At 42.5% G+C, this 15,682-nt stretch overlaps 1 protein-coding gene across 25 annotated transcripts in view; it reads right to left on the reverse strand.

The window, feature by feature from the left end:
- Window positions 1-80: 80 nt before the first annotated feature.
- PARD3 (par-3 family cell polarity regulator) overlaps window positions 81-15,682 on the reverse strand; it is a 674,940-nt gene continuing 659,338 nt past the window's right edge. For all 25 annotated transcript variants that reach the window (XM_045466945.1, XM_045466943.1, XM_045466952.1 and 22 more), the window contains 2 exons: window positions 8,624-8,751; window positions 81-2,107 (listed from right to left, as the gene is read on the reverse strand). In XM_045466945.1, coding sequence (XP_045322901.1) covers window positions 1,711-2,107; window positions 8,624-8,751 — 525 coding nt within the window. In that variant the 3' untranslated portion in view covers window positions 81-1,710. The remainder of the gene's footprint in view (window positions 2,108-8,623; window positions 8,752-15,682) is intronic.

Consider the following 15,682-nt stretch of genomic DNA (forward strand, 5'->3'; position numbering starts at 1 on the left):
TAGTATACTTAAAAAAAAATAAATGAACAACCCAAAACCCAGCTAGGAGTTTCCACAGGAGCACTAGAGACACCACAAAGAACAGGAAGAAATATGCCTTTTATTAGAAGTCTCATATGTACAGGGAAAGCTGTTTCTCACAGCTCAAGGAAGGCTGTAAGAAAAAGCTACTGTCATCCAAGGTCACTGTGCTTACATTGGTAACACCATTTAAACATTGCCACACATTATGAACACATAGAACCATTACACAGAAATGCAAAAGAGACACAGGTACGTGTGGACACTTCACATATTTTCTAAAAACAAGTGGACACAAAAATACAATGTGCCAGTAAAAAAAAAAAAAAAAAAAAAGGCATATCGGTACATGTCTTTTTTTGTTTGTTTTCTCTTTTTTTGTTAATACATGGTGTGCTGAGCTTTCATCTCAAGCTTTCTTCACATCGGGATTTGCAGGCACTTTAGCAACCCAGCCATGGTTCACAACACATGACGTTCAGACGGACAGCTGAAAACACAGGAGCAATCGAGGTCCTTGTGACCCCCACACACATTACAATATTGACATGAGAGCAATCTTTTGTTACCACTGTTTGGTGATATAACAGCTTTTCCCTTATCTGTCTTCGTTTTGTGGCAGAATTATCTAGTAGCATGGATGGCATCACCAGGCAGAGATACAGCATCTGGGTGTGCTAGACAAACGTGATTTCCAACTGACTTTAAAAACTGTAGCAAGCCGATGAGTTTTTAGAATCCCAAAACGACCGTCTGATTTATCTTTGTCTCACTCTATGCCCTTCCTGCCAACCTGTCAAACGAAAACTAATTAAAAAAATTACTGGGATGTTGTGGGCCAGAAGCTCATCCTGGGAGAATTCTTTTCTTAGCTACCACCTCCCACGTCATGATATGCACAGGGCCGGTGGGCGGGCTCCATTCTTCCCCCACCAGAAGTCACTCCCTGTCCCTCGTCCCCCACACAGAGCTGCGCTGACTCAACACACGTGTCAGGAACATGACCGAACAAGTGTATTTATAAACACAGACTACAATGATCGCTTTATTGGTAATGTCGAGTTATAAGGCAGTTGCAAAAGGACCCCCATGATAACCAGACAGTGTTGGATATGGCTTAGCTTCTTTACTAGGATAAAGGAACTTTCCTGTTGCAAGGAGCTGGGAGAGAACAGGGAAAACCACACTGATTACAAAGTACCATAAATGACTGTGCTGTGAAGTACCATAAAGCCCCAATTTCTGGTGTATGTCACCCACTTTGATCCACCAGAGACTGGGATGTCGCCTCACATCAAAGAAAACCGAAAGGGGAGAAGGAGGGATCAATATCACCTTCAACTTCAAGGTAATTTGTCACAAGTTGTAGGGGGCTGTAACATAAAGCCATGGACATCTCATGGGGGAGGTGAACATTCCTGGTACTCCAGAGAGGTGCAGAGCATGTGAATGCCTCGAACAGATGATTGTCAGATGGTGGGAAATCCTTCCATGAAATAGACACTTGAGACATAGTGGCAAAGACATTAAGGCCTTCCATTTCTTCGCCCATACTGCTTAAAGGCACTGATACCAACAAACAGAAAAATTCCATAGTACCATCAAGGTTTTAAAAAAACTCCCAAAATACAAGTCTTCATAAGAAAATGTCCTTTATTGCATGACATGAAGCCTCCACTCTTCTCCTGTTCAGGAATAGAAGGGTTTCCCTTTCTCAGGAGTCTGGAGTCTGTTCAGCCTAGCGACCTGAGAAGGGGAGGGGGGCACGTCCTGCCGGAAGGGCCCCTTGGGAGGGGTGTAAGTGGGGTCCTGGACTTTCTTGTATGAGTCATAGTTGTTGAGCCCCTCGGGAGGAGGAGGCTGCTTCTTCATCTGTTGCTCTTTCCGCCTCTGTTCCTGGCGAAGGAGCTCCTGGGTCTCCAGCATCACCCTGGCGTTGAAGCCGTGCCCGCCCAGATAGCCGTTCCTGGAGCCCTGGTAGCTGGAGTATCTGGGGTTCTCCTTGGCACTCTGGAAGCCTTCCCCAGGGGGGTAGTTCTGCTCCCAGGAATCCTGGGACACAGAGCTGGCGTTTTTCCTGCTTTGCCTAGAAAAGCAAATCCCAAAGGTTAGTGTGAGGCTTGGGAGAAGGGGAGAGAGAGAAAGGAAAGGGAGAAAGGAGGTGGGGGAGGGGGGAAGTGGAATATGCATTTGAACCTCTCAACCAATAGTGCTGCACTGCAATCGTGTGTCAGCCACAGTGATGCGGGCTGGAGGATTAACACAGGACTGTCCTCAGCAAACAACGGCTAAACAGGAGAGAGCACTGAGGGCTTGGGTGGCTATCCGAAAGTAAGGGTCGTCCTTCTGTGTCTCCATAGGCACTATTGATTCTGCATAGGGTAACAGTACCTCCTGCAATTTAGACACACTGGCAAGACTCTGTACGGGGGTATTAGTGATCTGGCAGCTTCTACCCCAGCAGGAATTGCTCGTTTTAGAATGTTACAATTCAATCCTAAACAAGCAAAACAAATATTTTACACAGCTGCCACCATAATGCCCGAGACACTAGCTAATAGGAAGTACATGTAATGGATTACAATATGAGTTCAGTTACGAAAGATTTAAGTCTAGACTCCTATATGATTAAAAATGCAACAGGCAGTCCCTTAAAGTCCTGGCTTTCGAGATGTATATGTCAGCAACCGACACTCTCCAGCATATATGCTCATCAGGCCTGTAGAACCTGGGAAGTCTGTAAAGTAAGCACTATTTTCCTCCACACCACACCCTCCCTGAAGGCAGGGATAACCTACTTAACTCCCATTCTGTCACTCCAGGATAGGGGAATAAATCAGAGTCATATAGAAATTTCTAAGTCTTATCACTTCTGCAATAAAGTTGCACATCATTTCAGGAAACATCATTGTTTTGAAACATCTTTAATTTACTATCAAGTCTCTAGATGCTTTTATGAATTTACAATAAGATTGGCTATGATAAAGTAAAACAATTTGTGCCAGAAAGGAAGACATGTCCTAATTTTTCGCCTTAAAAATGGAAGAGAGGAAGAGAGAATTGAGTAATAAAACAAAATATATTGCTCCATTTATCAATAAGAAAATCATTTGGCGACAGTATGTATTGCTCAGGCTTTCACATCAACACACACAACATGACAGGATGTTCAGAAAGACTCTGAAGGGAAAATGCGATCTATGCAGACACTGGGGCTCTCACAGGAATGAAGCATTTGCATTTTTGAACATTGAGAAGTGCCATCAGTATGGTTTGGGATGAAATCTCCCCATTTTCCACATGGCCTAAAATGTAGTTGGGGGTGTCCAGCATCATCTCTGGATATGACTGTGATTAACCGAACAGTGTCCAGTACCTTTATCTGGTTCTCTTTTAATGGGAATCAGACCATTCGTACAATCAGCCCAGGCAAGAATCCTTAGATCTGATGGAATAGTTTATTTGCCTAAAGGACTGATTATCTTCACTTAAAAAGTCATAAATTAATCTGCCCAGGGACATGAATGATGGAAAGTGCCAGCACGAAACCAGGGATTTGACATTAATCATGAAACTTTAATTAAAACAACGAACTTGTTACTGATGTTATAGCAACAAAAGTGGAATTCCTTCATGGGTTAGTAATCAATTTAAAGATAACCAGAAGTAGGCCACAGAAATTTCACCTCTTTTTCATCCTTAGCCTACTGAGATCCACTAACCCTCTCCAGCCCCCAACCCCCAGCTCTATAAAGCCCAAGGCTTCGCTCTATGGCTCTCATGCACCGTAAGCTGAGTTTTGAATCATTTCAGGAAGACAGAGTCTTTTTTTATTTAAACACATCAAGAAGTCACTAAAGGTTTGTTAGGGACAGAAATTATGATGATGTGAAAGAAGAATTTCTTGTAGCTAAAATTTTCTCCAAACTAAGCCGTCTAGAGGGAAGAAAGAAGACCTCACTGAGGGTTGAAGTAAGATATGTGGGGAAAGAACATATACATAGATACAGGCACACAAACACATATATACACGTGTTTCCGTGGTAAGTGTGGTATCAACAAGCTCTCAATTAAGGAGAGGACAAGAAATGATCAGATCATAGAGAAACTCGAGAAAATAGCAGACAATGAAAGTTTTCTACATGATGCTTAGGTTCAGGTAGATAGAGATTCCAATCCTGTCTGCCACTTGCCGGCTGTGTGACCCCAGGAGGGTTATACTGTTTGGGCCCAAGTTGTCTCATCTGTGAAACAGGCCAGATATCTAACCTCATAGGATACGGAGAAAAATAAGTGAAATAACACATGTAAAATGCTTAGAAAAGTGTGTCACACAGTAAATGGCTGACTAATGGGTGTTGGAAGAGTAGTTTGAAGGTAAAGTCATTTTGTAATCAAAGATTAGCCTCTGGGTTTTGGGAGACATCTCTGTGACCAACGGAAAACAATAAACAAAATATTAGCTTTCCGGGGCGCCTGGGAGGCTCAGCCATTAAGTGTCCGACTTCAGCTCAGGTCATGATCTTGTGGTTCGTGGGTTCGAGCCCCATGTGAGGCTCTGTGCTGACAGCTCAGCCTGGAGCCTGCTTCGGGTTCTGTGTCTCCCTCTCTCTCTGCCCCTCCCCTGCTCATGTTCTGTCTCTCTCTCTCTCAAAAATAAATAAATATTAAAAAAATTTAAATAAAAATTTTAAAAAATATCAGCTTTCCATCCTTTGTGAGAAGGATTGGGTAGAAATCAAGAAGCAGGGAGAGGCACCAAAGAATAACTGAAGAAGCTTCTCTAAGTGAAGACAACTCCACTTTCTGAGAGACTGGAAAGAAGCTTTTTACTGTCCCATGATTGCTTAGTCAAAGGCCACAAATAACAACAGCAGCAATCTCTGTTCACTGAATTTCTTTATAACCAACACACAGGTGTGTCTGGTCCTAGAATGAGCCTACTAGAGTTTTCTGAATCCACTCAGGGCAAATGCCCTGGTTTGGCAATAGCTATCACTTAACGATTGTAACTGCTTCCAATATGGCTTGAAGACCACCATCATGTAGACCATCATCTTACACCAAAGACCCAATGCCTCAGGAAAGCAAGTTAGTCACTAAGGTGAGGAGGACACAGAAGGATGAAGAAAGATATAAATATCTTTCTGACAAGTTGACAAGCAGCTGAGAGACATAATAAATGGGCCTGGTGGGGAGACCATGTCTGGGTGCGGAAGACAGAGGGGAAGTGAGGTGTACAGAGAGAAGTCTACCACCAACAGACGGGAAGCCATGGAGAAGGAAAGATGAAGAGCAAATGGAGAGTCAGCAGGAGAAGAAAAAATACATATATTTCATAAAGGATCTTCAGTAAGTCTTTCTATCAGTGACTATAACTGAACATGCTTCTACTCAGTTTTAGAGTTGCCTTTTGAACACTAAGACAGTAATCTAGAAATTTTAAAAGGATTAAAGAAAAGAGAGTAAAGAAGAAAAAAGAATAAGTAGTTTAGGAATAAAAAAAAATTAAAAAGGAACCCTATTCTGACTGAGAATTAAGTGTGGGTCCTCTCAGGTCTCCTTTCCTCCCGAACTAGTAATACGACTTGACTAGCATCCCTTACTGACATTTCAAAATGTAATTTGAGGGGCGCCTGGGTGGCTCAGTCGGTTGAGCGTCCGACTTCGGCTCAGGTCATGATCTCACGGTCTGTGAGTTCGAGCCCCGCATCGGGCTCTGTGCTGACAGCCCAGAGCCTGGAGCCTGCTTCCGATTCTGTGTCTCCCTCTCTCTCTGACCCTCCCCCGTTCATGCTCTGTCTCTCTCTGTCTCAAAAATAAATAAACATTAAAAAAAAAAAATGTAATTTGAATTCCGTCTATAAGTTGGTTATTCACAGTGAGAATTTACACACCACTTCGGCTTGTATACGTCCCTTCAGTTCAGACCCCTTTCTCTAGTGCTACTGGTACAAAGTCTTGACCATTTGTTTTATTTTACGCTCCACTTTTCAAGAGAACTTCTGTTGTGTGTGAAGTCTTTTTGGTATCGAATGCCATACCAACTTGTTTAGACAAAACTCTGCTGTCAACATCTGAAAAGCAGAGGTCAAGCGTCTTTGAAGAATATCACATGTCAGAAATCTGGTTTTGACTCAAGCCCATGTAGGTTCTTGCTATCTCCCTCTGAGCTCCTCTTTGGTCTTGTTACCTTCCTCCGGATCTCCGCACACAGCCTTTGTCAAGTGGTGCCTAAGCTGGGTGTGGCTCAGCATTCCTAAATCTTCCCACAAATATACACTCCCATCCAGAAACTGTTCTCTAAAGGCAGAGAACAGGCTGTAGAGACCTCCCAGACCTCTTGCCTGAAACAACTTTTTCATCGTAGGATTTCTGCTTTTGTCATATCAACACAGAATAAAATGCCTAGTAGTAATAAGGGGGCTACGCTGAACCCAGAGGGAGTTTTTATTATTTAGGGAAACACTCCAGATGGCAGCAGTACCAGCAGCAGCAACCCTCCCTTCCATGAATTAGATCCTTCTACCAGGTGCTTCAGAAGGGAGAAGGGGAGCGAGGAAGGGCAGCCTAGAGGAGGAGGTGGAAAAGACAGTGGAGCATCAGTTTGGAATATGGAGCTACCTGGGAACACGACCAGGAGAAAGTCAGTGATCCCTCTTTGCCCTCTTCCCCAGGACTGGGACCCTGGCGGTTCTTCTCACGCCAGGCTGTGTACACTTCTGGGCCTTCACCCACCATCTCTCCCACTTCCCTTCCTCAGCCCTGTGCATTTCCCACCTCACTCCGCCTCTTACATGTGCTTTCTGATATTTCTCCTCCATTTCTTATACTCTCAAACACAACTAAAATTTATGAAGTCAAACAATTTGCCTCAAATAAGATCACAGCCCCTGCACAGGCAATGCCATTCGCATAGGCCGTGATGTGCTACTGACCGTCAGGTATGTCAATCCATCGACCTGATCACACTCATCCATCTGATGGAAAGCAAGCCAAACAGGCAGGGTGGAGGGATTTTATACAGAAGAACCTTTATGTATAATCCTGGAATGTTTCACATTTGATGCATGGGGCTGGTTCATACAGCGGCCTTCTTCCATATGCTAAGGGAAGTAGAGCACAGGGAGGAACTTTGCACCTACATCCACTGACATTCCAGACTTGGGAACCAAAACCCTCGGTAGCAATGAGCCTTATGAAATCAGGGTTTAGGGAACGGGCAGGTGTGGGTTTGAATTCTGGCAGAAATTATGGACCAGCTGTGGGACCTTGGGGGAAGTTACTTAATTTCTCTGAGCTGCTTCCTTGTAAGACAACATGTTCAAGGTCCTGTCCAGACCTAAATTTCAGTGACTGTTACCCAGAGTGGGCTAAATAAATAGTTATTCTCCTATGTGAAAGAAAAAAAAGCAATTCTCTTATTTAAAGAAAAAAATAATTTAGTTTTCAAAAGAGATAGAGCTTTCTAGATGAAAAAAGAACAACTGAATGAACAATACTACAATACTAGTAAACTACCATTAGGAGAATGACGCTACTCATCCTGGTAGATTTTCATTCACATCCTCATTCCCTTGTCTGATCCACGTCAATGTAGCCAAGTCCCTCGCTGTTATTATAGGGATTATTTAACATTTACAGGGACTCATCCTTATTAAAAAGTAGAAGCAAATCAAGACCACTTTTGTATAGGTCAGTCAAGTTTACACAGAGAAACATTGCCTCCACACTGCTCTGCTCAAAGTCAAAGCAATCTACTTGATACAAACATGGTAAGTGGATTTTTTCCACCAAAATGTTTTTGTCACCTGGTTTTGAAATAGAACAAATGCCTGTAAGAATTGTGATTATAGGAGTGAATCATAGGAAGTTTGGGAAGATGAGTATTTTTAAATAGGTACTTTTATTCTTCACTGTGCACGGAGGAAATACTCAGATGGGAAAAGGGCTATCATTTCAGGGTATTAGGGCTCGGTCACCTGAGTGCTCTCCAGGCCTTTGGCAGAGAACCCGTGGGGCTGAGGTACCTCCTTGGGGGGAGCCCGGCAGATACCAACCCCCCCCACTCCCCCCCCCCCCCCTCCCCAGCCCGGGCTAGTCTGCTCATGAGGTGGGCATCCCTGGGACTCTGAGGATCCGCACTGAACAAGTGTAAGGATGGCGGGAGAGCAAGAGAGATCCTACCTGGGCACAGACAGTGGAGCACCGCCCCCCCCCCCCACCCGTTTCACGGAGCTCTAGGTTTACACAGCATCAGACACTCTAGTCACCCCACCAGCCAGGCAAAATAAGCGTTAGCTTTCCATTTTTCAGATGAAGAACCCGTCCGGTCCGCGGCCACCTGGGAAGTAGCAGAACCAGTACCAGAGCCCGGCTGTGACCCCTCAGCCCGATGCTCCTATGGCAGATCATCTCGCTCGCAGTTAGGGAGCTTGGGGGTGACAATGCCGGCATCTTCTGCCACACTTTTCTTTCTTCCGGGGGGGCCTCTTTCCAGGGGTCAGATGGGGGGCAGGCTGAGCAGCGCCCTCTGCCTGCCGGCTCCCGCAGGACGAGCGCGTGGAGGAGGGGCTTCCCGCGGGGCCGGGCTGGGACTTACCGGGGCAGGGAGCTGTACTGGCGCTGGGCCTGCTGGAACCCCTCGCGCTCCTCCTGCCGCTGGCGCTGCATCTGCACCTCCACCGACACCGAGTGCCTGCCGCTCTGCGCCGCCGCTCTGGAGTTGGGCTGAAGGGCAAAAATGCGACACGCTTAGCCAGAGAGGCAGTCTGGCTATCATGTGGCCGGTGGGCCTCATTCCGATTCTTAAGGATTGACCCAGAAACATGTTACAGATGTGGTGAGTTTTTAAAAAGCCAACTGCAGTTTTCCCAAGTGTGAGAAAAGAGGTTATCTATTTGCTTTTATGAGCCCCAAATACTCAAGCATCTTAAATTTTGATTATGGCTTTAGAATGGTCTGAAATTGAGAGGCCAACTTTTCCTTCTCTTTTATTTAATGTTTATTTTTGAGGGAGAGAGAGAGAGAGAGAGCGCGCGAGCACAGGGGAGGGGTAGAGAGAGAAGTAAGGGACAGAGGATCAGAAGCAGGCTCTGTGCTGAGAGCCGTGAGCCCGATGTGGGGGCTCAAACTCACCAGAAGATCATGACCTCAGCTGGAATCAGACCCTTAAGACTGAGCCGCCCAGGTGCCCTGAGGGGTCAACTTTTCCAGTCTTCCTGATGGTTTGGTAAATACCAACATTAGACACCAGTTTGCATCCCCTGTATATCCAGCAAGTACAGGGGAGCAAGGCTCTTCAGGAGAGCATAAGATGCCAATGTCAAAAATAAATAAGTAAATAAATTTTGCTACAATAATTCACAGAAGTGGGAAAGTCCATGGGTGTGCACTTGCAAGTTGGCTGTGCTGGTGAATTTTCTCAGGGGTTACCTATTTTAGGCTAGCAGTAGGGCTACAATAGAACTCATTCCCCTTCTCCTAAAGGGTGATGGCTAAATTCTGAATGGAGATTCGTTGACACTAGGCACCATTCACCATGTATAGGTCTCCTCCAACCCAGGGGTGGCAGCCAAATGGAAACACTCATCAAAAGAATAAACCCTAACAGCTAACAGCTAACAGCTCCTTGAATTGGTTATGAGACAATACATTTTCCCTTACTTATTAGGAAATGGCATTTTTACCTAGGTTAATTACACCCTATAGAGAAATTTCTACTCTATCTGGCTAAATACTTTGGTCAGCAGGTCATCCACTGATTGCTGCCTCTCAGCAAACTCAGATATTTGGTTGTGTATATTGTGCCATGCAGATCAAGCCCTTGTGGATGCTTCAGCTTCTCACTGACAGTTTTTAGCTTACCTTCTAGATCTGCCCTTTGAAAATGAAAGTTGGTCTGCTCAAAATAGACAACGATGCCTCTAACTCTACAAAACACCCAACAGTGGTTTATCGTAGCATCAGTGACATTCACTAAGTAATCCTTTTTGGCACTTGCTAACCTCTGCTCCCCTTTGTGTGACGCAACATTGTGTAATAGGCATATTCTGAATGAAGAATGCGTCTTAAAAACAAGCTATCGATTTTCTCTCGTAGACACCAATGGCAGACTTTGACTTGATAATAGTTTCCTAAAATAACAGTCTTTGCTTTCATTTGGAGAGTTGTAAGGTAGCATGTGGGCTTGTTACTTAAGGAGTGGCTCCTGTGGTTGGCTTTTGTGTGAACAGAAAGAAAGCGTCATCTATTGTTCTCTTTCTGCCTGGCCAGCATTATCTTATTTGTGGGTAAGCAATAATAAGGATTATATGGGGCAAAAATTTCAAAGCATATGGGCATAGTCAGTGGGCATATTAAAAATATCCCGATACAAAAATAATGTGTGAAGAGATTAGGCTTTACAATACCCCAGTCTCTACTAGTGGATGTTTATAACCACACTCACTGGAACAAATGTGTGTTCTGAGACCTGCTCCACAACACCGTTCAAATAACACATCAGTGGTGCCTTGAGCGAGGAAAACACTTTGCCGAGTGAGTTCTGCTTATGTAAACAAAGCGTCAACCAATTGTTCATCAACTACATTAAAGAAGACAGACATTTTCTTCCATTACACTTGATGAGGCTGGCCAAAAAGAAAACTGAGCGGCTCTATTGTTCAGGGTGAGGCTTGGGAAGCTTGAGAGAAGCCACTGGACAGAGGGAAAGCAAAGCAAGAAAATACTACACAATTTTCTTTCCACCCTCAAAAAGAACCACGTTTCCCTTTCCTTTTCACTCAGTATAAGCTATATACATGTGTCAAGCAGTCTTGAGAGATCTGGCATTCTGCAGCAGGATTTAGTAACGGGCTTCTTAAGCTCATGCTGTTCTGTGACACACTGCTTGTGGAGATGTGAAAAGAAAATGCAAGGTCTTGTAGACATTTCAGGTGTATTTTTAAGTTGTTTCTCCCAGAGGCCTGAAAATTTGATTCTGACAGGAAAAAAAAAAAAAAAGTTAAAAGGCTTTTGTTTCCTCAACTGTGTGTTTTCTAACACTGTGCACCTCAAACCTTATCCATGGCAAGGACCCAGTTGGATCTTGATGAACTCCAATAATAAAATTATCATCACACAGGATCTGAAAACTTAACATGAGTGAATGAGTTTGGTATTGGCAAACTGACATATTTCATACTAGTCTGCCCACTACGATGACTTTTATTCCATTTCTTTTTTCAAAGCATGCAGAAGGGTAGGTTCTTAAGAAGAATTCCCCTTATCTTTAAGATGAAATGTTACTGAGCCACAGATCTCAAGGAAGATTGTATACATGACCAACCTAGAGCAACACTGATGTAAGTTTATCCTGGCAAGTTTTATACTTGGCCTGAATCAAAAATAACCTGATTCATGACTTCAATGATGATCTCATAAAAATGTAAATTGTGGGAGCAGTATTATAATCGACAATCCTGACTTTTAAATACAGTGGTTTCCATCTCTATGGCAGAAATAGAATAATGTGTCTGGAGTCCAAAATAATAAAAATAGAGAAATGAAGAAAGGTAATTTGTAACCCCAGGGAGAAGTTCATGTTTTCAAAAAGAACAGCATTAACAGCTACAACCACAAAGTAACATATACACAGGGAAACACACAGGTAAATTATAATTGTAATAATTCCGGAGATCAAGGGGTGCCTGGGTGCCCAGTCAGTTAAGCGTCTGACTTCAGTTCAGGTCATGATCTCACAGTGTGTGAGTTCGAGCCCTGCGTCGGACTCTGTGCTGACAGCCCAGAGCCTGGAGCCTGCTTCAGGTGCTGTGTCTCCCTCTCTCTGTCCCTCCCCCATTTGCATTTTGTCTTTCTCTCTCAAAAATAAATAAACATTAAAAAAATTTTTAAAAATATTAATTCTGGATATCTGCCAGACAATAATAGCTCTGTTTTCAGAATACAAATCTCAGATGACCTGGCCTTGTTTATGATGAAATTTGTGACAAGCAATGACCTTTTAAGTAAAAAAATTGCCAAGGCTGGCAGGGCCATAATAATGTAGAGGTAGTAAATAGAAATAAATACATGGTTATCTGTTACACAGTACACTGGAGGACCATGATATGTAAATTTCTTCATGGCTTATGTTTAAAGCCACAAGCGAAAACTATGCATGTTGCTTTTATAAATGAGCTGCAAAGTATTGGTCTCTCTCATGATTATGGAGAGACAGTATTTATACAATACAAAATATTATATAAAGTTTGGGAAAGCTACACAATTTGGCTATCACTTATTAGTGTAAAACAAAATATCAAAAATCACTGGTGAAAACATAGTGTTTTCACCAGATTTCATTAACTAAACATTTTTCTCAGTTAAATAAAATCATTCTTATTTTTCCAAAATAAGAATATAAAACAAAACTGTTAAGACTAAAGAAAGAACAAAAATAACTATACAGCATACAAAGTGTCAGTACCATTTAGAGCCAGGAATATTGGAAGACTTTTAGAGCTTAATCTATGAGTGCATGTGTCACTTATGAAATAAAATTCATTACTCTTTTATTAGCATTTATAGAAAATAATTTTTAAATACTCTAATTTTTCTTCACACAGTGTGTAAGCATATGTGTGTGCGCACCTGTGTATCTTCACATATACACACATATATGTACTATTCTTACAAATGATACTTTTCAGTGAGTTTTCTATTCAAAATGAATAAAATTTTCAAATTTTCACCTATGTTCAAGGGCACATATGGAAAACAAAAATAAGATACAAGTTCAACTGCTTCAGAGGAAAAGTGATGATAAAGATGATGATGGTGACAATAACTAAAAGGACACATCCACCTGAGATTTGGAATTCCTATGTTGGCAATTCAAACTTGCTGTAACCCTAATATAAATTCCACATTCTGATAAAATGGTAATTTAAAGATTTGGTAGAGGGTAGGAAGACTTTTATGCCATTGAATCATGTAAAAAGCATAAACTGTTCACTCTGTTTAGAAGTGGCAACTGCTGGGGCGCCTGGGTGGCTCAGTCAGTTCAGCGTCCGGACTCTTGGTTTTGGCTCAGGTCATGATCTCACAGTTCATGGATAGAGCCCCGATCTGGGCTCTACGCTAACAGCATGGAGCCTGCTTGGGATTCTCTCTCTCCCTCTCTCAAAATAAATAAATAAACTTAAAAAAAAAAAAAAAGTGGCAACCACTAATCTTGGTAATTATTCTGTATAGTAGGTTCATTTACAACTTTTAATCAAAACAAAATTAACTTTTGTCTATACATCCTCCCTTCACAGCCTTCCACCTCTATCCCATCACACAAGATACTGTTACAACTATTGATCGAACTCTTGTGGGTTCTGAATGTTGAAAAGCCTAATTGCTACTAATGATGTGAGTAATGCTTGAAAAATCTGCAGAGCAAACCAGTTTCCCTCATAAAATTTTCATAAATACATGTTTGTTTTTTACACACCGTTTGTCTTTCTCTCGTCTTTGCCAACCAGTGTTTGGATCTACTTTTCCCCCTCCTTAAACAGCAGGTATACTGAAAATTGCAGCTCTAAAAATAAGCCAGCCTTCTAGTGTCCCATGCTAATGATGACCAAAGGCAACTTCATTCATTTCTACTACCTGAGGTCTCTGCCGGTAGCACGGCCCATGGGTCATGGAGCCTTCAGCTGGGAGATGGGTCATTGGAGCTAGAAGAAAGGGGTCTACTTTGCAGCAGCACAGAAGCTTTTGCCATGAGTAAAGGGTCCCTGTTTGCTTGCAGGAATGGCTTTCTCCAGGTTGATTTCCAAGGGAGGTGATTTCCACCCAGTTTGAACTGCAAAGCTATCAACCGAGAAGGCATTTTTTGAGTAAAGGCATGGAGCCCCACTATAAGGAAATTACAGGAGATATCCTTGAAGTCTTAGGAGAGATGAAAACAAAAGGATAAGCATCATTTTCTCAAACTTCCCAGGTACAGGGAAGGCAATCCAGGGGTTCAGGGTGGCTGTGTACTACAGACTGGCTCTCTAATTAAAGCAGACAAAACGCTAAAAAAGGGAAGAGGAGCCATTAAAAGTCCCAGACAGAAAAATGGAAAAAAGGACAGACTTTTTTTTGTTGTTGTTTAAAGACAGACAGCTGGGAAGAAAGCTTGGGGGAGAAGAGGGTATTCACATCGCAGAGGATCAATTTTCCATCTGAAGGACTAAACTACTTTGAGTCACTACCAACCCGGGATGGAAAGGATTTAGCAATATAGCTATTAAAGGCTCCATTATCCCATCTATCAACCGCCTCAGCCAGCAAGTCTCCTTGTGGGCAACACTCAGGTATCTGCAAAGTTTTAAGAGCATACTGTACTTATGTCTGCAGCGTGCAATTTAATTCTTTTAAAAGCAACACTAAGTTCTGTCCATATCTGAGCTCTGTGATAATAACCCTAACCTCAGCTATTGTTCCATTATCTTAAGAAAGATTTAAAGCAACTTGCTGCTTTATTTATGCTGCACCTGGCATTACATGGTGAAGAAGTTGCTTTTTCTCCCCTCCTCCTCCTCCTCCTCCTCCTCCTGTTCCTCCTCCTCCTCCTTCTCCTCCTCTTCCTCCTCCTTGTCGTCGTCGTCCTCCTCCTCCTCTTCTTAACCAACTTGGGAGAGAATGCACTTCAGTTATGGAGCTAAGGGAATTTCCCGGGCCTCTGCTCATTTAAAGACCCTTTGTGCCACAGATCAGCTCCCTCAGGCCCAAACATTATTTTGAACAAAAGCCCAGGAACAGGTGCATTCCACACTGCTAGGGTTTAGGGAGAACATTTTGAAAATGGATGAACTGAAAAGGGCTACTTGGATGAATTTTCTGCAGCATCCCTCTCTGTATGTAAAGTAATTGGCTCGGATCTTCTATATGATACATCTGGTCACACTTTGTGTGTGGCATTTCCAACAAGCATGACAATTTCAACTAATATGGACTAAGAGGGACACACAGCTTGAAGACAAATATCTGGTTCCTTACAACTAAAATGATTGCAAACCATTCCAATGGGTGAGATCATAGTCTCATCCTTTCCAAACAGACTGACCTTTTAAGGTCAGAATACACACAGAAAAAGAACAAAAAAAACTAAGATACTCAAAGCTCATTTTGTAAAACAGATAATAAAAACCATAGACTCAGCTACATTTTGAGGCTCTTATTGAGGCAGACAAAACCCTATTAAGGCAACAAGGAGAATTGGTATGAAAGTTAATACACTAAGTAGAATTATAGTCACTTCAAGCTCATTTATACGATCAGTAGAAAGGAGAAAAAACAGCAAGATCCCAATTGTTTGAAAATTAAAAAAAAAAAAAAGAAGACAGAAAAAGAAAAGGTCAACTTCTGACCCACAATTTAGGAAATTATTCCATTCCTAAAGTAATCAGCTGTCATCCAAATAATTCCCTGCTCACTCATTACAGGAAATGATAATACAAGCCAAGTGCTCAGTCTAAAGTTGCTATGGCATTTTGATATACAACAATTTGGCCTATGACCTTTTATAGGTGAGTTTCTGGATGTGTAAGATTTTCTCAAACATTTTTCCTAACATGATTGTTCATATTAAGTAGCTGGCATGGGAATGTATGCCAACATATTCACCACTCCCATTAGGAAAAAA

This window comes from Leopardus geoffroyi, chromosome B4, assembly GCF_018350155.1.
Source record: "Leopardus geoffroyi isolate Oge1 chromosome B4, O.geoffroyi_Oge1_pat1.0, whole genome shotgun sequence".
Taxonomy (NCBI): Eukaryota; Metazoa; Chordata; class Mammalia; order Carnivora; family Felidae; genus Leopardus; species Leopardus geoffroyi.